The sequence below is a fragment of the Melospiza melodia genome, chromosome 1, assembly GCF_035770615.1.
Source record: "Melospiza melodia melodia isolate bMelMel2 chromosome 1, bMelMel2.pri, whole genome shotgun sequence".
Lineage (NCBI taxonomy): Eukaryota > Metazoa > Chordata > Aves > Passeriformes > Passerellidae > Melospiza > Melospiza melodia.
In genome coordinates this window covers 3248273-3275222 of record NC_086194.1, presented here as the reverse complement: position 1 = coordinate 3275222, position 26950 = coordinate 3248273, and the positions used below count along the sequence as shown (strand labels likewise).

Sequence of the window (26950 nt, the reverse complement as noted above, 5' to 3'; positions counted from 1 at the left end):
TCTCTAAGTGTTACAAGAATTGTGCTTTGGCATTTATACCACAAGAGGCAGAAGTGGTTTTAACAGTGAGCTGAAGGTTTCTTTTTAAATAATGTTGTTTTCTTTTCTTGCAGGGAATGTGACCAGGAATTGTACAAGCCAGGGCTGGTCAGATGTGTACCCTGCACCCTACGCTGTAGCTTGTGGATATGATTCCAACAGCACTCCAGTGGAAGAGGTTTGTAAACCTGGGTGGGTGGACATCAAGATTTAACAGAGATCAATATCAGAATTGTAGGATGTTCCCATGCCCAACTTTTCCCATTCCCCTCTGATTCCTCAAGAGGGAAGGATCCTCTTGAGGATCCTTGGAAGCAGAGTTCAAATGTTTGGTCAAGGAAGTTATCTTCCCTTTGATGTCATAGACTCATAGAATTATGGAATGGTTTGGTGGTTCCAGGTGTGGGTTTCTCTGGGTCTGGATTGAAGGCACTTGAGATGTTATTTCATGTTCAGACTCAGGTGTTTATTATTTCTTATCAGTAAAACAGTCTCACTGCTGGGAGTTCAGCAGCTTTTCATCAGAAGGCACAAAATGGCCAACAATCTCTTGTTCCAAGGCCTTTTCAGACTAAACTATCCCATTAAGAGCTGACACCTGGATTATTTTCCCTTTTAACCCAATAACTGATCCCACAGAGCTGCCATGGGGACTTTTCTGCCCAATTACAAAATGCCACCCGAACCCATGGAGAAGGAAGAAGAAGAAGCATGAAGAAGAAACCCAGGATGAGACCCTGTGCCCTCCATCTTGCTGCCATCCACAACACACTAAAAACCCCAAACCCTCAATTTCTCACCCAGTGACACACCCACACTGCTCTCTATAATCTGTTGCACACTTTGGTGGGTTCCAGTCTGTCTTGGAGTCTGGGAAACTTTCTCCATGGATGAGGGTCAGAGTCAGTGCTGCCCTGGGGGTCAGGGCAGCCCAGAGCAGACACAGAAATATTCCCAGTGCCCTGGGTTTGCACAGCTTGGGATGGAGAGGAACTTCAGGATCATCCCATCCACCCACTGCCACGGGCAGGGACACCTTCCACTAGACCAGGCTGTTCCAAACATGGCCTTGAACACTTCCAGGGATGGAGCATCCAAAATTTCCAGGATGTCAGGACCTGAGAAGATCAGATCATTGTCCATATGATGCCCACACATAACTTTAGGTGTTTATTTTCCACAGTGTACTTTGAAACAAGCCCTCCATATTTATATTTATGCTTAAGTAGATATGGTGGTTCCAATCTTTCTATGGCAACATAATCATCAAAAACTCTAAAAGGATAAAAATTATCTTTTGCTGCTCTGCACATCCCAAACAGCTAAATATGCACATCACTGTAGAGAACACATATTTTCATGAAATTTTACTAAATTTTGATAGAAAATCCAGAAGTTCTCTGGGATATTTGTGTATAAATTAGCAATCACTGACCTGGGTATAATTAGCTTTGCAGAGTATTGTCATTCCACAGGAAGGAGTTTGTTACTGGTTTGCTGCATGCTGAGACATGAAGGGTAAAGTCTAAAGAGGATAACAAATGGTAGAAGCAAGATTCACCTCACCTAACTCAAAGTTCAGCATCTAATCTAAACTAATCACCAGAAGCAGTCCCACAGTCAACAAGAAAAAGCTTATGCATGGAAAGTTATACTTCACTGCAATCACATGTTGCAGTATTTATGTTTTTATATAATAGCTTAATGTGTTTATATTAAACCTCTGCTCATGCTTTTTTTTTCTGTTGCTGTTTAAAACATACCTCAGTGTTAGTGAATGTTGGACATAGGAATCTCAATAATTAATTAATATGTGTTTTCAGTATTTAAAGGGGGCTTAAAAAAAGGCTGGAGAGGGATTTTTCACAAGAGCATGGAGTGATGGGACAAGGAGGGATGGTGTTAAGCTGAAGGAGGGCAGGTTTAGATGAGAAATTGGGGAGAAGTTCCTCGCTGAGAGGATGGTGAGGCCCCCAGAGCAGCTGTGACTGTCCCATCCTGGGAAGTGCCCAAGGCCAGGCTGGAGAGGGCTTGGAGCAGCCTGGGACAGTGGAAGGTGTCCCTGCCCATGGCAGGGGTGGAGTGAGATGATTTTTAAGGTCCCTTCCAACCCAACCCATTCTGGGAGTCTGTGACTCAATGTGGTGAGAGGTCTCTGTGCATGGCCACACATTGCCAAGGCAATCCAAGAGTTAACAGGGAATCTGAGCCAGCTCTGAGTGGGAAAGGAAACAGAAGAGAGCAAAGGCAGAGGTGCACAAAGAACTTGAGGGCTGTGCTGAAGAGAGCCTTAGTCTGCCTCAGGGTCAGCCAGCGCTTCACGTCCTCAAGTGTCCCTCCCTCAGGCTGAGCTGTGTGCCTGCAGAAACCACAGCTCCAGCTCTGCTGTGCAAGGACCCCCACCCAGAGCTCTGGCTGGTGTCCTGTAGGAACCCAGGAAACTCCTCTGGCTGCCTTGGAGGACTCGAGCCCCTGCCCAGGGGGCTCAGAGACCTTGGCACAGAGCCCAACACCCTGTGCCTTTGACTGAGCCCTTGGAAAAAACAATTGCCGACCTTATATGAAGGATTACAAGCCCACGACAGTTTAAGTAGAATGGTAGTGAATTTGTTACAAGAAAAACTAGATTTTGGGGGTTTTTAGAATGGGGGTTCAGGGGGCAAGATGGAGGAATCTGGGCGTGTCCAGCCTTTCTCCTTCTTCTTCTTGTCCTCCATCTTCTGCTGTGATGTTGGCACTTTTAAATTGGTTTGTGTGACCGTGTTCACAGGGGTCTCAGGTTGAGGGAAGACAAGGATTTGACTCCATGTTTCAGAAGGCTTGGTTTATTATTTTGTGATATACATTACATTAAAACTATACTAAAAGAATAGAAGAAAGGATTTCATCAGAAGGCTGGCTAAGAATAGAATAGCAAAGAATGATAACAAAGGTTTGTGGCTCGGGCTCTCTGTCCAAGCCAGCTGGGCTGTGATTGGCCATTAATTAGAAACAACCACACAAGACCAATCACAGATGCACCTGTTGCATTCCACAGCAGCAGATAATCAATGTTTACATTTTGTTCCTGAGGCCTCTCAGCTTCTCAGGAGGAAAAATCCTAAGGAAAGGATTTTCCATAAAAGATGTCTGCGACAGTTTAGAGTAGAAGCTCACTGTCTAACGTAGGTGGTAGGTATTGGGAAGTAATTGTAAATATTGTACGCATAATTTTTAGTATAAAAAGATAACAACACCTCTGGGGTGGCCGGTGTGCCTCTGACTGACCTGCTGAGCAGACCTTGGCTGGACAGGAGAAAGAATTTTATAGATAAGACACAAGAAACAACCTTGAGACTGAGAAATGAAGAGCTCTGACTCCTTCTTTGACTGCTGGGCAGGAAAAGAGACTTTCTGACACATCTCAGGGTCACTCTGAGCAGCAGTAGACCCTGGAGTGTTCCTGCTGCACAGGGGATTTGGGAATTCCTGGGACATGCTCCTGCCACCCAACAGCCTGCAGCGTTGCCAGAGTTCCGTGTTACCAGGAGAACTTCTATTGTGTTCTTTTAATTCTTTCTTAATTATTTTCCTTTGATTTCCACCGTGTTTTTCTTGCTTTTTTTCCTTCCAATTTGTGTGAAAGGTGGCTGAAGAGGGGGTGAACATGCAGCAGCAGCCTGTGAAGAAGAATAGATTTTTGTTTTCTTGTTGTTGAATTGGCAGTGAGTTTGGGGAGCAAGAAGTAAAGGGAGGAGAAAAAAAAACCAGCAGGCTGTACAGGACATGAGGTCTAGGAAAGGCTGATAAGCTTCCAGGAGTTAAGAACTTCATGAACTTTTGGTCTCAGGTCAGAAACAGCAACATAAAAAAATGAAAAGTAAATAAGGGCAGTGTGTGAGTTCTGGCAGTGCCTACAGCAGCAGATGATAGAGGCCCCAAAGTGCTGCTCTTGGGGTCCATGCAGGGATGATGAGCCCCTCTCCAAGCTGACCTTTAGAAATGGTGCATTAGCAAATGGGGAGTGGGGCTGTTATCCTGCTCCTCTGTCAGAGGTGATGCTCTTCTCCCTGCTGTGCTTCCATCTGCTCAGAGGGGCCACCCCAGGGTTCTTGTGGTTTTATTTTGGTTTTTTGCTTTGTTCAGGGTCGGGATTAAATATGTAGGGATGGTATTTTGGATTCAGATGTTTATTAATTCTTATTTTTATTGTAGTCTTATAAGTTGTGAGTTTTACAGTATTTCACTAATAAGCTACGAAATGGCTTCATGTTTATCTCTATGAGGTCTTTTAAGGAAAAACTATCTCATTAAGAAATTAAATTATCTTTATTTTTAACTTAATAACTACTTGTGTTCCGCAATGTGGACTTTTCTATCTAATTATAAAATACTACTTAAACTCATGAAGAAGAAGGTGAAGATGAAGGATTAGCTACTGCTTTAAAACTTCTATCTTGCCTTATATATATTACTATATTCTAAAACTTTAAACTCTAAGTGTTCCACTGTGTGATGTCACACACTTTTATTTAAGCTACACACTCCCAATCTTTGTGTTATTAATCAATTTTGGAAGCTTTTTCTATAGCTTCAGGTCAATGCATTGTTCTCTTGAGGATCTGCGCCTTTCAACACAGAAAGTCTAAAATTCTCAGTATCCAGGGTTCCAACACCAGGTCTCTGATGGTTCAGGTTTGTCCTGAAAATGGTGAAATAGAGAAACCTCCAGAGGTCAGTTTAGCCCACATTTCTCTCCAAAGAAATTCCTTTTCATTTACTCTCCAGAGAACCCCGATGACTTTGGGCTGAATGACATGAACCCCAAAACACTTGACTCCTGAAAGACTTCATATCAGTATTTCTCTCTTTTTCCTCCCAAAACTGTAAATGTTTCCCATTTTTAACCAAGGGACAAATGTTGAGGTTACTGAATAGAAACCAAGGAAAATAAATCTCAGTTAATCTCAATTTAGCACCTACCCTGAATAATTGTTATTATCACACTCCAGTTAAATTAAGCAGAAGCTTTTAGAAGTCAAAGAGACAATGATGAATTTTCCTGATTTCATTCTGTAAAACAGTCAGGCATCCTGGCAGGCATTGCCTCCACTTATCTACATCCCTTTCTTTCCTAATAAGAATATTTTATAATCTGGACCCTGAGTGAAATTTCAATTCCATTTATGATCTTGGGTCAAATTCTCTGCTTTGATATCTCTGAAATAGGAACCAACTGTCATTAGCAAGTGCAGTGAAGAGTGAGAAGCCATTATGTGCTGTTTCCAGAGCAGAGATGACCCCACATCCTCCATTAAAGCTGCATGCAGAACCATCCCTCTCTGCACAACAGGGATTAATCACTATAAAATATGAAGGGGAAAGCAGGGATTTGCTTGTTGAATAACACCAGGAACCTTCTGTGCATAACTTGCTCCTGGGAATAACTCTAAGAAGCAGAAGGGCTACTTTGCTCTCCTAAATGAAGTGTGGGACAGCCTCTTCGTCCTGCACCTCCTGGTGCCATCAAAAATAGAGATAATAGAGAAAGATTAAACGTGAGGGAGGTTAGCTGCTTTAATTAGAAAAGTCAGAGCTGCCTTTGAGACTCCAGGAAGGCTGGAAAGAAGATTTTATCTTGGGGGTTCTGGTGGATGAGAGGCTGAACACGCTCTGACCATGTGCACCTGTAGCTCAGAAATCCAATTGTGTCCTGGGCTGATTCCACAGGGGCATTCTGCCCCTCTGCCCCCCTCAGGTGAGGCCCCACCTGCAGAGCTTTATCTGGGCAAGACCAGGCAGATGAATTGTCCTGAAAGCCTTGAATTATCTGTTCAGAGTGACCCAAAGCTCTCAGTGATGTGCCTGGAAGGACATGATGCTTAAATCACCTCTGAGATCTGTGGTCAAAGACATAACCAGTGTTGTCTCTGAAAAATATCTTGTTTTAACACCTCTCCAAGCTGGCTTGTGCAAATGCTAAAGGATTGAAACTCATCCCAGCCTCCCTGCTTCTGTAAAGTACCAAATACTTGTTCAAGCCTGGGAAAATAGCACATAAAAATGTCAACCCTCGATGTTATGGAAGAGTACTTCTCCAAACAAGGTTGGGTTTAGATTTTCTGCCTAACCTGCTCTTTATGGTTTTGGTTGTTTGGGTTGTTTATAGAAGATGGTGACGAGAAGAGCAGAGGAGGGTCAGTCAAGAGCTGGAAAATATAAAATTTTCCATAAATAGAGTCAGATTCTCATAAAAACTTGGATTTTTTTTTAAATTTATAAATGTCTAAATAATTTTACCTCTTGAATTTTTCTTCTTTTTTTTCAAGCTGAAAATCAAATTCTATTGATTTAGAGTGTTGCTAGAGAGCTTTGGAGCACTTATTTGCCCGTTTTATTTAGACTGGGATTCCCTGTTGGATCCAAGCCCTTTGCTGTGCCATGCTCAGAGATTCCCTCTGTGTGCTATCAAAGAGAAAAACCATGAACCAATTTCCCACTTAACACATATTTCTGAGTTAACAGTGAGAACGTTTTGCTTGCCTAAACAACGGTGTAAGTCCCTCAAAAGCAAAAACGCAAACCATTTTCCCAGAAAGTTCTGTCCTCAGACAGAATAATAATAAAATTAATTTCACTGCTCTCACCACATCAGACCCAGTGTCGTGCACTGTTTAGCTGAGCATTGACCACTCCTGCTCCACGAGGTTTTAGGCTGGAGCTGTCTCTGCAGGTGTCAAAGCAGCCTCCTTCCAGCAGGAACCTTTCCCTTGTGTAATTTTAACCTGGGTTTGGAGTGTTCCAAGCCCTGCTGCACCCAGATGAGTTCTCCACACTCACACCACATTCATTACTGGATGGGATTTTAAAGGGTGAAGGAGTCGGAGGTGTTCTAAGAGAAAGGAGAATGATGATTTCCTTGTCCCAGCAGTCAGTAACGCTGTGTTTAGGATTTCTTTGGACCTCTTTGAAAGCTCTGTTTTCTTTCTTTCACACCAGCAAACGGCGTTCTACGGCACGGTCAAGACCGGCTACACCATCGGGCACACCCTGTCCCTCATCGCCCTCACAGCTGCCATGATCATCCTGTGTCTCTTCAGGTAAGGCCACCAGCAGAAAAAAAATCAGGGAAGGGGCTCAGAGGCTGGTGATTTTCAGGCTGTGTGGGCACAGGACACAAAATAAGGCTGTGTTGCTGTAGGACATGAAATAAAATGACACGCATGATGGAATCACCAAGGTAAAAAAGAAAGGGAAGTTTAATTTCTGACTCCAATATTTATAGACTTTCAAAAGTGACTGTGGATTGGAGGGTGAAAGTGCCACCTCTCCAATGACACTGGGCAAACCAGCAGTCCATCAAATTTCTCCTCCTCCAGAAAAGAATGTAAAACAATAATAATTTACGGAAAAGTGCGTGAGAATCTTCATTACGAGAATGTAGCATCAGAAGGCATAGAAGAACTTGGAAGAACAAGGTGACAGCTGTGCAGGTTTTGAGTGTTACAGGAAGATGCCCAAGATTTCTGTCAGTCTGTCTTGGATAAGGGAGGAAGGTTCCTCCATCATCAGTGTGGCTGTGTTTTGGTGTGTGATTTGTGACGTTTGTGTGGGAGTTGTAAAAAAAATCCAATTATTTAAGGGGATTCATCTCACCAAAGGCAGATTGCTCTATGATGGATCTCTCTTAAAAGGTTACAGTCCACAGTGTCCTGTATATGGATACCAGGGAATTTCTACCTAAAGTAGGAATTCAAAATGGTATCCAAAATTGCATCCAAAAAATCCAGGATCACAAAATCCCAGAATGGTTTGGGTTGGAAGGGACCTTAATGATCATCTGACTCCATCCCCTGCCATGAGCAGGGACACCTTCCACTGTCCCAGGTTGCTCCAAGCTCCATCCAACCTGGCCTTGGACACTTCCAAGGGATGGGACATCCACAGTTTCTCTGGGCACCCTGTTTCCTCCCAAAATCTTTTCCAAAAACACTTCCTGCTGTCACTCTATGGCAAGACAGAGACACCCAGGGCCATTTAAACTTGCTGGTGTCCCTGAGATGGGCACAAGTGTGGCAGATAGGATGCAGGGCCTGCAGGAGACCAGGAGACCATGGATGGATGGACAGATAGTCTGGAGCTCACCAAGTGGCGTTGCAATCCCACACTGCAACAAATGGATAAATTCTTGCTCTCTATTTTTTGCAATAGATTCAGGCATCTAAATTTGGGTGCCTCCAATGAAGATGTCTGCATCTATGTCATCTCCTATTGTAAATTAATTTATGTAAAGAGAGATGAGCAAAAAGCTGGGATGGAAGAGCCCTTTGGATGAGGTTCCATCTCCTCATGTAAGACAGAGCACATTTTCAAGGGTAACTCACACCAAGGCTTGCCTCACCCTTCAGGAACTCATCACTTCTCAAGTGCTCTCTCCACTGCTCTTACAATGGAGGAGTCAATCAGACACAACCAACAGCCTCCACAAGGCACAAAGTGCCAGCCAGGCTGATGAAACCATTGAGGATCCTGTTTTTCCTTGGTGGGAACCAGCTTATCTTGACTTGCCTTGGCCTGCAGGCACAGAGGACTCAGTTCAGCCCCATTATTTTGCCATCATCAGAGATTATGATGGAAACAACCCCTGCCAGGGCCCACTGGCTCATTAAGAGGTGATCATTTCATTGTGCTGCTGAGTTAGGTCTGGTGTGGTTCTGGTGTCTTACAAAGCACCCTTTTCCAGACTATCAGGCCTTTCACTTTAGCTGGTGTAAATTCTCTTTTAAAAAAATTCCCACTTGATTGGAATTCATCTTCAAAATATTAGCAGGCAAGGGATAGAAAAACTCTGGTGTAGTTCTCAGTATCATTAACAACCAGTAATTTTAAAGTGAAAATATAGTTCATATTATTCTAGAAAGTCTGTAATATGTGTTAATTCTGGGAACAGATGCTAAGAATTTATTTGCCTGCTTGAAAAGACATTTCACTTTGAAAAGAATTATTGCAGCAGAAACATTCTGTAGAAAAAAGCCCTTTATCATGAGCACAGTCTGCACAGTCAAAAACATTTCTTTTCCAGTGGAGAGCACGGGGATGGACCTGTTTTCTGTCATCCTGTATTTTTTCCTGTTTTTCTGAGGATTGAAAAAGCAGCAGTACTGCTGCAGATACATGGATTGCCACATTCTGTGGAATTAAAGAGGCTTAAGTGGATTTGTGGTGATGTTCATCAGACCAGAGCCTGTCTCAGGGTTTCGAATGTTTAATTGGAACTCTATGTCATAGTAGAAGAAATGTGTAAATATAAAAAGAATGCTTTTGAGAAGATTTGCTATTCAGAAATGCTTCATTTCTTCCCAACAGAAAACTACACTGTACTCGAAATTACATTCACATGCACCTCTTCATGTCCTTCATCATGAGAGCCATCGCAGTCTTCATCAAGGATGTCATCCTTTTTGAAAGTGGGGAGTCTGAGCACTGCTTTGTGAGTTCAGTAAGTAGCCTCGAAATTTCCACCTCATTTTGTTGCCCCTCTTAAGCAATGCACCAAAAATTACCTTGCAAATGCATGTGAGGTGGTACTTTGGGAAGATTTCATATCCTCTTCTCATAGGATAAAGAAATCCATGATTGCTGCCATTTGACTTATATGGAGAAGGAATAAATTGATTATCAGAGTCCAGAATGTTTGTATTTGTATTTTATATCTAATCCTTTCTGAAGTTAGACTTGATGGTCCTAGAGGTGTTTTTGAATCTTCAAGATTTTATCAGGTCAAACCCACAACGAGGTTGTACAGGACTGCGGGGCTCCTGTCAGTCCTGTGTCCATCTCCCAGCCACATGCAAATTTCTTGGATATCCTGGTCAAAAGTGTTTAGGGACTCAATAAAACCTTTTTTCTTCCATGAGGATGGGAGTCAGATCCAAATTCCCATAACAAATTTTAGTTATCTATGGGATAAGTACTTCCACATGAGCTGTGTGTGTTATGTGCACCCACAGACAGTGGGCTCTAATTAATCTGTTCCCTGGAGTCTGGAATGCTGTTCGATCCTTTGGGAGAAGGATCCTGCACGTGGATAGTTCCCTGGGCTCAGGTGACCAGATCCCTGCAGGATTTCAGGCAGGAAATCTCTGTGCAGACACCATCATCATCATCCATTTTTCATCTGAATCAGTATCCCATGCTCGCTGTCTGCAACTGTGAGATTTCCCTACTGGGGTGATAAATGAGGGGAATAAAGGAGCTGGGTTATTTTTTTGCCTTTCAAACTCAGTGTTATCAGCTGGAGCAAACATTAGGGAGGGAGAAGGGCTGTTTATCTAAAGGCCACACTGACGTCAGGGGACACCAGTCATGAATAAATTTTGGCAGGAAATGGAAATCACCAAAATGAAGAGATGTGATCAGAAGTTCTCCAGGGGAAAAAAAAAAGGAAAACCAGGAACTCTCCATAGTAAATTCAAAGCATTAGATGAGCTGCTTGCTGATACTGATACCTCTGGACCTGTTTTTTATGTCATACCACCAGATAAAAAGATTCTCGTTTCTTTTCCATCTGCCCATTCTTTTCCTTGCTCGCTGGCTTTCCTGTGTCCTCACCCTGAGTCCTGTCCCTGCTGTTATAATGACCTTGAAACCCAGAGCAGCCTCCTCTCAGCTTTTCCCAAGAACTGTGTGCAGCATGATTCCTTTCCCTGTGTGCTCCCTCCTCTCTGTGATCCCCTCCGGATTCTTGGAATGGGATTTTCTTCTGAAGGTCCATGAATGGGTAGAAAGACATGGAAACTCGAATAAATTGCCACAGATTAATTGTCAATGCCAATTGGCAGAAGAGTCATACCAGGACAGGCCATGGGGTGTGAACCAGCCTCTCATCCCTGTGGAAGTTTGCCCTGGATTCTGCTGGATCCAGTGTTTGCTTCTCATCCATGCAGAAACATTTCTGGGTGTAAATACAGAATTTTCCTGCAGAATCCAGAATACCTGCACTTTCAGGGTGCCCCATGGCTACAACATTTTTGTGTTTCTCCCCATCAGAAAATTTTTGAGTTCATTGCCAGCTCAGGTGAATGGCTGGATGATAAATACCAGTTATAAAATTATGTGGGACAAACCTGTCTCCACCACATTAGGCTGAGCATACCCCTTGCAGTCTTGAACCAGCATCTTGGACAACATTTTTAGGTCACAGTCTAAAAACACTGACACAAAATGCCTCTCCTAACATTAATCTGTTAGGAAAAATTGTTGTAAAATCCACTGTGTTCCTGTGGGGTTGGTTGGGTTGGGTTAGGTTGGCTTGAGCTAAGTTTGTGCTTTAAACTGGCAGGGTAAAGCTTGAATTGGGAGACCTGGTGCTAATTCATATAGCCAGGATTTTATACGCAATTCACTGAAGGCTGTGTGTGTAATGTTTGTACACAATTCACTGAAGGCTGTGTGTGTCATGGATGTGGCCTTGAGCTCCTTCAGTCTGGGGAGAGATTTGAGCAAACAATTTGCTGAATGCTCTCACTGCTACTCTGGTTTAGAACAGGGCAAACCCAAAGCAATAAAAGTGTTTCATTAGAAGAGAAACACCACACTCGGTTCCTTTAGGGAATGAAAGGGTAAGGACAGAACAGATTTAGGGCTATAAAATCCAAATGAATATAAACCTCTCCCAGCATTTCTGATGTAGGCACCAAAGTCCTCAATTTGATATTACCTGCTGCAGTAAAAGACTTCAAATTATGTTTTGTGCTCCAGCCACACTAAAATACATTAAACTCTCCACCAACAAGTGTGTCAATGCTTTAATCAAGTAGAAACTCCAACACAGAAAGATGTATATGTAATAAAAACCCCTTTTCTTAATAGGCTTTACTGTATTTTTATTTCATTTTACCTAGTTTGGAACACTTCAGGTGTGGTTTTAACTCTCCACCACTATAAACTCAAAAAGAACTGGATTGCTACTGAGTTCAACATGAACAAACACCCCAAAAAATTAATTTATTGAGCATTTCTATGGGCCACAGTGCCTGAGAATGTGGCTGTAAGCATTTCAGGGCCAGTGCAGCCAAAATATAAAATATATGTGATGAGCATCACTGAGTGATGGTGTGAGCCAGCACTGGGTGATGTTTGCAGAGTGATGTGTGGTCCTTGGTCCTACTTTATGGATAAACTCTCTCCTGGGGGAAAGAAAAGTCTTGCTGTTTGGGTGAAAAAAATCAACCTGTTTTCATTAGTCAGAAACCCTGAGCTGACAAGCAGGGCTTGTTTTTATGACTAAATGGAGAAGGTTTAAATGATCTTTAAACCCAGAACCTGCACAAGGCCCCTTGTCCCACACCAAGGGAACTCAGCACTGGTGGCTTTGTAAATGTCCCTCACTCCTTCTCCTCCTCCCAGGTGTCCCAGTCTGTTAGATTTGTGTCTAGGCACAGTGAATGAAGGAATGAAAATACACCCTCAATGCCTGAAGAAAAGCCTTTGCATCTTTGCAAGACACAAACCTACAGAATAAAAACAGAGAATTCGCCCATTTCCTCGTATTCCAAGAGCCAGCTCTGATAATAATACAAAAGATTCTTCAAGAGACATCCAAAATTCTACCAATTAAGCAAAAATTAGGAAAAAAAAACACGAAAGGAAGGAGATTTTGACATGACATCCACACAAATAATAGCCATACCAATAAAATATGGCAAACAAAATACAAATCCCAAATATGTACCACTGACATATGACATAATTAAAGACTTGAGAAAAACAATTAGAGTAGCTTAAGCTCTCCCTACTATTGAAATACACTTTGTATGATTATTATATTAATAATGTAATAGATAATGTATTAATATATAATATATTATATACTATATATTATATATTATATAATATATATTTTATATTTTGTATTATATATAATATATTATATATTATATATTATATATTATATATTAATATAGTCTATATTAATATATTATATTATATTATATTATATTATATTATATTATATTATATTATATTATATTATATTATATTATATTATATTATATTATATTATATTATGTTATATTATATTATATTATGTTATATTATATTATATTATGTTATATTAATGGTATAATATTTTATATATTTTACATATTATATATTTATATATATATAAAAACATATTTATATCTATTTACATATGGATTTAATTATATATATAATTTTTATATATTTATATAGATATATTTATATGTATTTATATACATAAATTTATAAATATTTTATATGTTTGTATTTTATATATTATATTTTTAAATATAATATTATTATTATCCAGTACCTTATGACTGCAAATATATTACCAACACAATCTTAACAGATTCACAACACATACTATAACAAGTCAAATAGAGAAGAACTCTCACCAAATTAACAGAGAATCCTTAGAATGACCTCTTCCAAAAGTGGATTTTTGTGGGATTTTCCACAGAAAGAATGTGGAAAATTTAAGGAACAAAACCCTGCAGGGAATTTTCTAGAGGGGTGTGAGGGCCATCCACAGACACCACGTTCTGCTCCAGGTACCATGAGGAGACCAAACTCACTTGCTCCCTCTCTCTCATAAAGTACTTATGGAGCTTTTTAATTGTAATTATGTGTAACTGAATCATCCTGTTGGCTTAAACGGATTAAAAGCAGGCATCTGCTGGAGTGTGTTTGTCATCTGGGGCTTTAAGCACTTGGATGTGGAGATGATGAGGCTCAGAGGGCTCTGTAGAACCACCCACCCTGAGTTCTTCAAAAATTCTTCAATTCAGTTCCTCAGTATTGGTTTTGACTCACTCAGGTCATGTTCTGTCTTACTAATTGGTCATTTCTGATGGGAAACTTGCTGCACGTGGCTTTTTTACACCTGCAAATTGTTCATTGTGTGGGGAAAATTGCACCATTTTTCAGTCTGGATTTGCCTTCGTTTTTTCCATTTTGGTTTGGTTGGGTTGGGTTTGGTTTGGTTGTGTTTTCCTGCCAGACTCAAGAGGCCTCCTTAGAAGTTTCAGTTTTTCTCCCTGATTTCCTTAGCTTTAGTGCCCTTCCCTCTTGGCATTCCCACAATTTATCTTCCCCTTTCCTTCTCTCCCTGGGGTACACCCTGTAGAAAACAACAGCCAAAACAACAAATGTGGCAGAAGGATTGAACTGAACACTTCAATCGTTGTTTTATTTAATTTTTTTGTGGGTTTAGGGATGGGTTTTGATATAGTTTCATTACTGTCATATCTGGATGGCATCATAATGATGAACCACTTACATTTCCAGCCCTGCTGAAGACAAAGCCAACAGTTTGCTGTAAACAAAGATCAGATTCCACAGATTAAATTCAAGCTGACATTTTTTTCTGAGCTTTGTAAGTTTGCCCTTGCTGGAGATTCAGCCAAGGGACATCACATCATTTATCTTGTCCCTTTTGTATTATTCCAGTAAAACAAAAAAATTTCCAGCACAAAAATTATTCTTTGCAAAGGAGAGTGGGAGTTCAGCAGTTGAGAATTTGCATGAATATCTCATATTTTCAGAGTGAAAAATTGGTTTTTTTTTACTGTAATTCCCTCAAGACAAACTGATAACAGCTACAGACCCCTAAATGAATTTTATTTATGGAAGTTGAGGACAGATACATTTTCATTTCCAGCAGTGAGGCCCACTCAGATCCATGTGGGAGCACCATGATATGCAGGCTGATGAAGAAATGGAACTGTAGAAGGTTTTTTATGCACTTGTGTTAAAGCAAAACAAATATTAGAGAGTCAGCTGTTTCCTTGTGTGATATCTGATGATCACTGCTACAATCTAAGGTTTACAGCAAAACAGAGAGGAAGGGAAAAAAAGAATAAAACGAAACAAAAAAAACCCAAACAAGTCCTAGAGAACTGTAAATCATGCAAAGCAAGAGAGGGAAGGAAGGGAGGAAGAAGGAAAAAAAAAAAAAAAAAAAAAAACAGGAATGGAGGCTGAAGGAAACAACCCAGGAATGGAGGCAGAAGAAAAACTCCAGGAATGGAGGCAGAAGGAATAAAAACAGGAATGAAGGCAGAAGGAAAAAAAACAGGAATGAAGGCAGAAGGAAAAAAAACAGGAATGGAGGCTGAAGGAAATAACCCAGGAATGTAGGCAGAAGGAAAAAAACAGGAATGGAAGCAGAAGGAATTAACCCAGGAATGAAGGTCAGACTGGCAGAGCTCTGGAGGAAGAATTTTCTTTACTTAAGTGATTCTGTAATCCTGGACACAGCAGTGCCACCATCATGGGCTGCCACCAACACACCAAAAAAGAGGGAAAATAGGAAAAAGGTGAGGAAGGGCTTTATTAAAACCCTGATTGCCTTCTCTTTTTAGTTGCTGCTTTGTGGTTGACTTGGTTTGCCACTGCAGGTGTGCTCATGAGTGCCTTTATCCTGTGATTGACAAAACAGGCACAGTTCATCCATTTACCAAAATAATTCTATTTTTACACCTGAACTCAACTCTGAGTCATCTGACACCCAGGTTAGGCCAGCCAGAGCTAATCAGCATCTCAGAAATACTCACAAGTAAGACAGCTCCCAAAAATCAAACAGGAATTCCTGAGAGACAAAATAGGCTGAGTCCTTCAAGACTGACAGTTACATAACCCCTGTTAAAATCAGCAAAGAGAAATTCTTAAATAGCCTTGAGGATCACAGTCACGGGGCTAAAGTTGCTTCTTGTGTGAGGGAAAGCAGACAAAAGAGTTTCTTCCTGAATCCAGTTTTGGATTTGAGGAAGCCTGCGTGGGAAGTGGGCAAGGCATGAAGAGCAGCCATGTGCACCACATTTTTCATCAGTGTAAAGTGGTACAACTCCATTTATTTTAATACAAAATTTACAGGTGCAACTCCATTTATTTTAATTCAAAACTCACTAGTGCAACTCAATTTGTTTTAATACAAAATTCACTGGTGCAACTCCATTTGTTTCAAGACAAAATTTACTGGTGCAACTCAATTTATTTTAATCACTGCAGGATCTGCCCCTGCCATGCTTTGCACATGAATTAGAGGCTGTCTCGTGTAATTTCCTTGTAAATCCTCACCTCATCCCTGGAAGTGTCCAAAGCCAGGTTGGACAAGGCTTGGAGCACCCTCGGACAGTGAAAAGTGTCCCTGCCCATGGCAGGAGGTGGCACTGGTTGATATTTAAGGTTTCCAACCCAAAACATTCTGGGATTCTGTTTCTATAAATGCCTTGCCATTTTCAGCTGGCACCGAGGAGGTGAAAGTACAGAGAAAAACCAAGTTTAAATTAACTTTAAATTAAGTCTTGGGACTTTGGATTTCATATGACTTTGGATTTCATATGACTTTGGATTGAGCTCTTTCTGCAGAAATAATTCTCTAATAAGGAATACAATGCTCCATGCAGATTCATCAATGGCCCAACTTTCTTGCAGGTGGAAGAGGCCAAGGAAAGAAATAGAAATAGAAATAGAAATAGAAATAGAAATAGAAATAGAAATAGAAATAGAAATAGAAATAGAAAGAGAAATAAATAGAAACTGATCCAAAAGCTCCTTCCTGATGTGTCCATTGCTGCAGAGTTTTGATGGGAGCAGGAAAGCCTTACCTGGCTGAGGCAGGGGAGTGTGCCTGGGTCAGGCTGTACAGCCCAGCTCGTCCATCTGGGAATGGCACCTCTGCTTTATGAAGTGGTAACAAATCCACGAGCCCAGACACAGATCCAGGTTATAATGGCTTCATAAATTGCCCTGTGACAGCTGACATGAGGCAAGAATTGCAGGGCATGCTCTCGGGGCAATGATGGGTGTGGGAAAATGTAATGGGTTGTGACCTGAAGGAAAGCAGGTTAAGATAAATGGAATTAATTAGCCACTGGTAAGGCTTTAGAGTGCTCTTGCATTATGTTTCTAAGGCACGATGGGTGCAGAACAGGAAATTAACAGGAAAATGTGGGTTTGGGACCCCTTTTTCCTGTGCCTGAGGCAGGCACTGGCCATGAATCCAGTTAAATTGATCTGCCTGTGCTGTTAATAATGCATTTCTACACTTAGAGTTGAAGCCTCTGAAAGGTTCATCATCAAGACATAAGATTACTATTCCCATGAAGGTCTTTTATTTTTCATAAGTCCTGATAGATCATAAATTGCTTTCACAGAGACTTTCACAGTGGAGTCCATCGTGGGCCCCTTTGCTCCCGTCAAGATGGCATTTTAAGAATTTCTTCAATCACATTTCTTCATTCACAGATATTGTTCCTAGCATCCTAAATTTCTGTCCTAGGAGAAGCTGCAGAACCACTCACTAGTGCAGCAATTTATTGTTGGAAATTCCCTGCTTGTCACAGCCTGTGATAGGGAGGGAAAGAGTCAAAGGCACCCAATTGATTTAGGAGGAATTTTCTCGTTTGAGTTTTTGAAGACAATTCACTTTGATTATCAAACATAAACTTGTGGGGCTTTTTTATAGCCCACCTGTTTGAACCTGGTCTACAACTGCAATTAAACTGAGGGAAGAAATTAAAGTGATGGCTTTTTGCCAGGAAGTCTAGCTTGTTTGTTTTTAATTTGCTTTTTTGCTGTTCTTACACAACGGGTCGGGTGTGCTAAGCCTAAGTTAGGATAAGTTAGTTTCTTTTTCTTTTTCTTCTTCTTTCTCTTCTTCTTTTTGTTTCTCTTTTTTCTCTTTTTCTTTCTCTTTCTATTTTTCTTTCTTGTTTTCTCTTTCTCTTTTTCTTTCTCTCTTTCTTTCTCATTTTCTTTTTCTTTTTCTTTTTCTTTTTCTCTTTTTCTTTTACTTTCTTTCTTTCTTTCTTTCTTTCTTTCTTTCTTTCTTTCTTTCTTTCTTTCTTTCTTTCTTTCTTTCTCTATTTCTCTATTTCTCTTTTTGTTTTTCTTTCTCTTTTATCTTTCTCTTTTTCTCTATTTTTATTTCTCTTTTTCTTTCTCTTTTTCTCTATTTTTATTTCTCTTTTTCTTTCTTCTTTTTCTTTCTCTTTCCCTCTCTCGAGGACACAGTTTAGGGGTGGCCTTGGCATGCTGGACTTACAATAGGACTCTATGATAATGAAAGTCTTTTCCAAACCAAATGATTCTCTGCTTCTGTGAACTAAAAGTTAAGTTAAAAACAGAAAAAAATCCCCTCTGAAAATTGAAAACTTGTTTGGAAACTGAGTCCATCCTGACATCTCCATGCACAGAAATTAGTGGGCCATGTTAAGCCATAGACAGAGCAGTTAGAGTATAAAATTATTGGGAATTTCACACATATATTAATTCCAGTGCCATTATAGTGAGATGGGGAATTAACCATATGTGTAGCCTTACAAGCAGAGCAATTATTTGGTTACTGGATCATTATTACAGATTTCATTATGCTTTGGTTAAAGTTGATGTTTCAACAGAAGGGGTGAGGTGGTAACAGCTCAAAAGCGATGTATTCCTGAATTTAATTATGATTATGAGTGTCTGAAGTGGAACTATAGTAATGGACATGTAGGCTTGGGCCAGTCCCTGTGCTGGAAATTCTTAATTTCAGCATCTCCAAAGCAGGCAATACCTGCCCAGTGCTGTCCCATCTTCCAGGTCATGAGTGGGATCTATGAAAAGCTTTTAAATAAGGCCAAGGAATCCTCTTTGACCAGGCTGGGGAGAAGATCAGCTTTTGCTGTGTGTGCAAATGCAGCACCATCAGTCAGCAGCCCTTCCACAGGTTGTGTCTTCTGGGCAACATAAAACAAAAGTGCTGGGTAAATCTGTCACTGGGAAAAGGAGTTTTTATCAGTCTTCTGTGGAAGACACCTGCAGGAACCTCAGTGTAAATCTCTTCCTGCTGCAGTGCTGGTGGTAGTCCAGGTTACAGCACCAAAGAACCTTAAAGGAGCATTTTGAGGTCTCAAGGTTTCATGGCTGATGGATTGAGGCAAATCTGAGCCCACATTTTTGCTGGATGCGCCGTCCCAACTCCATAAATAATGCCAGGAGCTGCGTCACTGACCAGGATTGCATGGGATGTCTTCAATATATCTTTAATCTGACTTAAAGAAGTCTTGGTGCCCTGCCTCAAGCCTTCCACACCTCAGGAAGCCACAGAGTTTATGGGTACAAGGGAGGAATGTGGGGTCTGCAAAGGGGTTGTGTCCACACACAGGACAGGCCATACAGGGACCTTTAAAAGGTCCCTCCCAACTCAAACTATTCCATGATTCTGTACAGGGGATGGGGATTCTCGTGACTGGGGCTGTGAGACTCCAGTGCTCCCAGTCCAGCTGTGGCAGATTGTGGGGTATCAATCACTCAAGTGCTCCTTTGTACTTCTGTGGTCTAAATCCTTCCTGAACCCAAATCCTAAACCTGCAACAAGCCCTATCCCTGCTAAAGAAGGCAAGAGAGGCTTGTGCTGGCATTTCTGTGGAGTTGATTGCCTTTTTTAATAGAGTTTTGTTGCATTCACAGGAGGTTGATCATGGATGTGTGTGTACCTCAAAAACTCAGAACAACTCCTGTCCAACTAAGCTGTTCTTATTGAGCTTGATAAATTCCTCAGCTGGTCCAGACTGACTAATTTCAGGAGTTATGAATGAGTTACTGCCACTGAGGAGGATGATAAATGTATATTCAGTGCAGATTCAGCTCTGAGCTAATTACTGCCTCCAGCATCTGAACTGTATTTTTATAGGTGGGTCATAAAACTGATGTAGTGACCAGCTGACTCACCTAAAAAATGAAAAGAAAGATATTTTTCTCAGGGCTAACATTATCCAAAAGTAAAATATGGGCACAAGGAAAAAGCCTGGCAGGGTTGTCTCTCAGCCTTCTTGTCCCCACCCTTGTGTCCCTTCTCTTTGGTTCTTCCTCTTGAAAGCCCTTGAGCAGGTCTAAGACAGGCCCCATCCTCAAGCAAATCATCTTTTTTTTTTTTTTTTTTTTTTTTTTACAATAGAAATAATCTTTTCTTTTACAATACTAAAAGTTAAATTTTCTTATTGGCTGTGAGGAATCTGCAGAGAAGCACAAAAGTGTTGGGCTCCAAGAGTTTGTCAGGAGGAGTCAAGAGCCCAGTGCCTGTTGGCTGGAGGCAGAACCCTTCCCAGAGTTCAGCCATTGGAAACACATGTGGAAAGGGAAGGATTTTCATGGGAAAAGCAAATGACACATCCCTAATGCAGCTCTAAAGAGATGAACAAGAGAGGAGCCACAAAACCAAGGGAAAAACCATCTCACTGCCACATCTGCTGTGGACACGAGCACAGCAAGGTCCCTGAGGAAAGGCAAGGAAATAATCTGTAAATGAGCCTGTGGGAGAAGAGAGAGTAGCAAAAGCAGTGATGTAATTCAGCTTTTTCTCTTGAAAATGTCTGCTCTAAAAATAGCCCATGTTAGTCTTTCAACAGTGACACATCGTGAGCTCTGCTCTTTGTGGAAAAAAATAAATTCTAGAGATGTAATGGCTCATCTCTGCCCTGTGCCTGTCATCTAAAGGGTAAGAAATCTTACATAAAGGAGGATTTTATTCCCCAGCATTAAACCAGCCTCTCTGAGGCTGAATTTAATCAATCAGGAAGGTGGAGACCCATTACCAAGTGCTGCATGGAATAAGGTCTCCAAAAGCCAGGAAGGGCTGTTTTCCAAATGTGCCACTGTCAAACAGGATCAATGGGATCATCAACAATCAAACTGCACCTCTCATGGAAATCTGCTTTAAACTTACCCACTTTTGGCAGCACTAGCAAGCCCAGACAGTGGAAAAATGTCATTATTTAATTTTAAGGAGAGGACAGTGCATCCAGCTGTCTTCCAGTGCCACACGGGATCCCTGGCTGCAAGGCATTACTGCCATGCACTCAAAATGCTGCACAAAATGGTCTTTTCTCCAGGTAAAACCAAAAATTCCAAGAATGGTAGGAACTGCTCAAGTAAGCAAATATCCCTCAGCCAGGAGTAAAGAATTTATCTGCTACCCAGGAAGAGAAGAAGAAGTTGCCAAAATTCAGCTGCTGCCCATGTGCATGGAAAAATAAAACAATAAAATAAATTAATTAATTTAAATTATAGAATTATTAAGGTTGGACAGACCTAGGGTATGATCAGATCCAACTGCTAACCATGATCCACCTCAGCTTTTGTGACAAGTCACCACCCCTTTAAGGGAGGAATTAGGGCCAGAGACTGCCACAAAATTGATGTTTGCCAGTGCTGGGAGAAGAGGGAATGGCTTTGGATCTGCAATTTCTGCTGCCACAGCTTGAGTTCAGCACAGCTTTCTCTCTGTGCAGCAATAGCTCTGCAAAGTCAGGCTGGAAATCCCTTCCTGAGGGATTTCCTTTCCCTTCCTGCTGGGCAGAAACCACGTGCACTGCTTGTGAGCAGCCTTCCCTCGTGCTGTGCTCCTGCCTCTGCCGTGAGCTCAGTGCAACCATCCAGAAGTGATCCCCTGGTGCACAGTCCCCAAAGGAAATCCTTGTTTTACATGCAGGTGGTTGAGATGCATCAGATCTGCCCCCTCAAACCTCGTGTCTTCCCGGGTTTTGTGTGCTTGAAATGGCTCCTGAGGTATTAAAAAGTCTTTTTTTCCCAGCCCCATGACCAAGGTTCTTTGGCTTTGCTTTTCAAGGCTGTTTATTTTCTCTTATCTATGACATTTTTTCTCTGACCTGCTGAGATCTGTCCAGCAGGTCAGTTCATGGCACACTGACCGCCCTTGGGGTGGTGTTATCTTTTTATACTAAAACCTACCTGTACTTTATTTACAATAATTTTCCAATACCTATCACCTATGTTAGACAGTCTGTCTCTACTCTAAACCAATCCAGAAGTGTCACCATCCCAGCAGAAGATGGAGGCCAAGAAGGAGGACAGGACACACCCAGATCCCTCCATCTTGCCTCTTGAACCCCCATTCTAAATCCCCAAAATTCTACTTTTTCACCCTGTGATAAATTCACTATCATTCTACTCAAACTCTTGTGGCTTGTAACTCCTCACACAAAGGTGGTGATTGTTTCCATGGGCTAAAATCAAAGGCACAGGTGTTTGTGACTCTGTGCCAAGGGCTCTGAGCCCCCTGACAGGGTCTGGAGCCCTCCAGGGCAGCCAGAGGAATGTCCTGGGTTCCAGCAATGTCTCACCTGGGAGCTGCTGAATTAGGGCCAAACACCCACAGAGTGAAACCATGAAGGAATTCACTCACACACAGATCCCTGCTGGCTGCAGACACACCAAGCAAGCTTTGGGGAAAAGGAAGGAGGGGTGGCAGTGTCACACAGCCACGTGCACACAATATCAGGGAGAAACCAAGGGTGTGGGGATGTGTTGTATTTGCTGGGATCCACAACAAAGGGAGGAATGATGAATCTGACTCCATGTTCTCAGAAGGCTAATTTATTATTTTATGATATTATATTATATTAAAGAATGCTATACTAAACTATACTAAAGAAAACAGAAAGGATATTTGCTCAATGCTAAAAAGATAATAATGAAAACTCGTGACTCTCTCCAGAGTCCTGACACAGCTTGGCCCTGATTGGCCATTGAGTGAAAACAACTCCCAGCAGAATCCAATGGAACAATCACCTGTGGGTAAACAATCTCCAAACACATTCCAAAGGAGCACAACACAGGAGAAGCAAATGAGATAAGAATTGTTTTCCTTTTTCTCTGAGGCTTCTAAGCTTCCCAGGAGAAGAATCCTGGGTGAAAAGATTTTTCAGAAAATGTGAATGCCACAGTGATGCCATTGGGATGAGGTTGCTGCATCCCCAGCTTTGCCAGCCCAGCCCTGTGCCACCTTCCCTCCCTGGCAGCCCCTGAAGTCACGCACAGAATATTCTGAGTTGGGAGGGAGTTTACCTTCCAGATGGTTATCAGGAGCCCAGCAAGGTCCCCAGGGCCAAACACTGGTGCGTTTAGGCCTGGGGGTGGGGACAGTTCCTCCCAAAACACGTGGCATTGAAAAATACTCTTTCCACACTTCTCCTTTTAACCAGTGTTTCGTAGCAACTGCTTTCAGCAGGGGAGGAGTAGAGGGGAAAATGGGGTCTTGTCACTGGTGCTCTAAATTAAAATTGTTGCTCTAAATTAAACATTCTACACATGCAGGACACCAGGGAAGTGCCACCAACCAGAGATTGAGCAAACTGTTGCCTCAGAAAATGCAGGGTGTCACTCAGGCAGACCCACTGAAAGCAGCAGGGCAATTGCTGAGCCAGCCTCGAGGATGTGTAATGATGCAGTGGGTGCCAAGTGTCAGAAATTGCCCTTAAGTGTCAGAAATTTCTGTTTGTATTTATTTATTTGCTAAGGGAACTGTTCCCATTACCTGAGCTGCAGTGAAATCTCCACACAGCAAGTAACTGTGTTTAATTATTCATTTCCTGAAGGTAAACAATTCACCTTCCCTTTTCAAATCTCTCCCCTTCCAGAGCAATAAAACCTCTGCATGCTTTTGTGTGCTTGCCCTGCTTCTCCTGCCTACCCTTTATTTTAAAAACACATATCCCAGTCCTTCTTATCCTAAAGAGGAGCAACTTCTTGTAGACTTTTCACCACAGAATTCATTCCATAAGGAGTTCAAGTGCTGCACAAAGCAACCCCAAAGATACACCCAGAGCAAGGGTCACTGGTAATTTGGTGGAAATTTCTTTCTTGTGGGAATGTGCTGCTGTTCCTAACACAGGGCACCACTATGTGGATTTTTTTACTTTTGTTGTTGTTTTTTTTTTTTTTTTTTGTTTGGTCTTGGTTTTGGTTTTTTGGGGTTTTTTTTGTTAAGGTTGGGATTAAATGTGTGAGATGGCATTTCTTGTTTGGACTCAGATGTTTATTAGTTCTTATTTACATTACAGTCTCATAAAGTGTGAGTTTAATAGTACTTATTTCTAATGAGTTAAAAATGGAGCTGTATCTTTTTTATTATAAGACATTTTTAAGTATAAATTGTCTAATCAAGAAATGACACAAGTTATTTTTACTTTTAACTTAAAAACTAACTACTCATGGTCTGTAATGCAGATTTTTTTATCTAATTACACAATACTACTTAAACTCATGAAGAAGAAGGTGAAGAAGGACCAGTTTCTGCTTTAAAACCTCCATTTTGCTTTATATCTATCACTATATTCTAAAACATTCAGCTCTTAAGTTTTCCACCCTGTGATATCACACACTTCTACTCAAACTCCACACCCACAATCCCAGTTCTGTCATTCCATTTTGGAAACTTCTCCACAGCCTCAGGTCAGTGCAGTGTTCTCTGGGGGTCAGTGCCTGGCAGCACAGAAATCACAGAAATTCTCAGCAGCCAGGGTTCCAACAGTTCACCACTGCTCATATCTTCTCTTCCAGGTGGGCTGCAAGGCCATGATGGTTTTCTTCCAGTACTGTGTCATGGCCAACTTCTTCTGGCTGCTGGTGGAGGGGTTGTACCTTCACACCCTGCTGGTCATCTCCTTCTTCTCGGAGAGGAAATACTTCTGGTGGTACATCCTGATCGGCTGGGGTGCGTGGCTCCTCCTCCAGGAGGGGATCTTCACTGGTGATTTTAGCAGGAATTTAGCACAGATACCCGGGCACTCAGGTGGGGCAGAGGTGTTGTCCTGGTTTAGGGCAAATTTTGGGAGAAAATCTCCAAAAGGGGGCCCCTGCAGCAAGCAAACCCACACAGCCCCTCTCCCCAGCAGTTTGGGAAGGATTCCTCAGAGGGAAGTGGAAAGAACCTGTTCATTTAACAGGCACAGCACCCACAGCACTCAGAATGAACAATACTGGGTGACACTGCTCTGAAAAAGAATGACAAATTCAGAAAGTCTCTCTGGGGGTGGTCACTCTGTTCTCAATCCCTCTGGCACTGGGGCAGCTGCTGCCCAGAGCAGGCCCCGGGTAGGCCACAGGGTGCAAACTCTCGTTGTTCCCAGGGCCCAGTCCAGAGCAGGTTCGAGTTGGTCCAAAAAAAGGAAAGGAAAAACAGTCCAGGGAAAATTCAGACTGCCTAGCTGAACTAACTAATGAGCAGAAGCAAAAACAGGAGCAATAGCAAAGTGAAAAGCAAAGCAAAAAGCAAAAGCAGCACCATGTACTGCCCTGTGTGCCCCTCCAGCCGTGGGGGAGCGGCTGATAGCAAAACCAAAAAAAAAATTTCACTCTTCAGAGCCAATCTTGAAGGCACAGAACATGATATCCAGCATAAACAGAACACAGGAATGGGGATAAAGCATCATAACATCACCCTAGCACAGATGTTGTAGGCAGCACTCAGCCCCTCTAAGTCCCAAAAAGGATTTGGGACGGTTGGTGGGTGAGAGTTTGGACATGAGTTCAAAAAGTGCCCAAAAACCCAGCTGTGTCCTGGGCTGCATCAAAAGAAACGTGACCAGCAGGTTGAGGGAGGTGATTCTGTGATGTGCTCTCCTCATCTGAGATCCACCTGCAGAGATGCAGCCGGCCATGGGGTCCCCAAAAAAGAAGGTTGTGGAGCAACTCTAGAGGAGGTCATGGAGCTGCTCCAGGGGCTGGAGCCAGGCTGGAGAGCTGGGAATGTTCCCCTGGAGAGGAGACAACTCCAGGGAGAGCTCAGAGCCCCTGGCAGGGCATAAAGGGGCTCCAGGAGAGCTGGAGAGGGACTGGGGACAAGGAATGGAGGGACAGGACACAGGGAATGGCTTCAAACTGACAGAGAGTAGGTTTAGATTGGATATTGGGAAAGAATTCCAAATTTGATATCATGGATTGATCTTAAGTTGTAAGGATGGATCCTAGCAAAGTAGAACTGGATTGACCCAGACACTGAATTCAGGCCAGCCAGCTGCCCTAAGATCCCATCACCTGTGTGCCAATGCTGATAACCTGCTCACTGCATTGGTGATTTCTCCAGCTTAATGCAAATCCAGTCTTAAACGCATCAAATAAAATTAAACTAAAATCATATAAGGAAAATAAAAAAATTAAATAAAATAAAATTTTTAAAAATTTAAAAATTCAAATAAAATAAAATAAAATAGCAAAATAAAATTAGAAAAATGGTAAGGAAGAGAGAATTAAGCTCTTCACAAAGCAACTGACCACTGAATTATGACTTATGCAAATTAATCCTACCAGATCAACTTCTTTTATTTCTCCAAAAAGGAAACAGATTTTTTTCCCCTTTTCATACCATGTAGTTGAAGATTTATGTTTAAGTAAGCAAACAGCTTTCTACTGCCTGCTCTCAATAGCTGAAGCAGAAATAATTAGAGCAAGGAAGAATATTGAGAAGAAAAAGTAAAATAAAATTGTGCCATGTCCAGGGACATGCCAGGACTCAGGATTTGCTCAATTATCCATGGAGTAACTTCCATTGAAAGTGGCAGGAGCTATGCTTGCCTTCACACTGAAAGCAGAGATGATTCTCCATGCACTGGGCAGAAGGAGGGATGATGGCAGCAGGTCTCGTTTCAGTTCCTCAGGTCAGACCTTTGTTAAACTCGCCTGTTGCTCCAGATATTCTTTATTTCAGCACTGGGGAGCTGGCAGGTTTTAAAGAAAAATGCATGAAGGTAATGATTTAAATCAAAGGAAATTTCTTGCTCTCCTAATGTGTCCTGAGGTTGCTTGGGTGCAAAAGGGCAATTCCAGAACATGGCAAGTGCTTGAGGGATATTTTGGCCTTTCAGTCATCCATCATTTGCAAGAGCATCAGGGATGGGTCTGGAATGGATTATGCATGAATTAATAATTTGGATGCACTAATTAGAGGTTTTACTGGTTTTAGTACCATTGCACTTGGAAATCACTGGTAATAACGTGTACACAATCTGTGAGTAACACAGAGCAAAGAGACATGTCTTTCCTGGAGTATTTCCAACCTAAATCCAGTCAAAGATAAGAGAGAGAAAAGAGCCAGCACAAGGATGGGACAAAAACACCCAAATGTGGC

General features: G+C 41.8%; 1 protein-coding gene across 1 annotated transcript in view; it reads left to right on the top strand.

The window, feature by feature from the left end:
* Positions 1 to 26950, top strand: part of VIPR1 (vasoactive intestinal peptide receptor 1) — a 123075-nt gene that overhangs the window by 73375 nt on the left and 22750 nt on the right. The window contains exons 4-7 of the mRNA XM_063173501.1: positions 114 to 217; positions 7018 to 7118; positions 9385 to 9517; positions 24385 to 24538. Of these exons, the coding sequence (XP_063029571.1) occupies positions 114 to 217; positions 7018 to 7118; positions 9385 to 9517; positions 24385 to 24538 (492 nt within the window). The remainder of the gene's footprint in view (positions 1 to 113; positions 218 to 7017; positions 7119 to 9384; positions 9518 to 24384; positions 24539 to 26950) is intronic.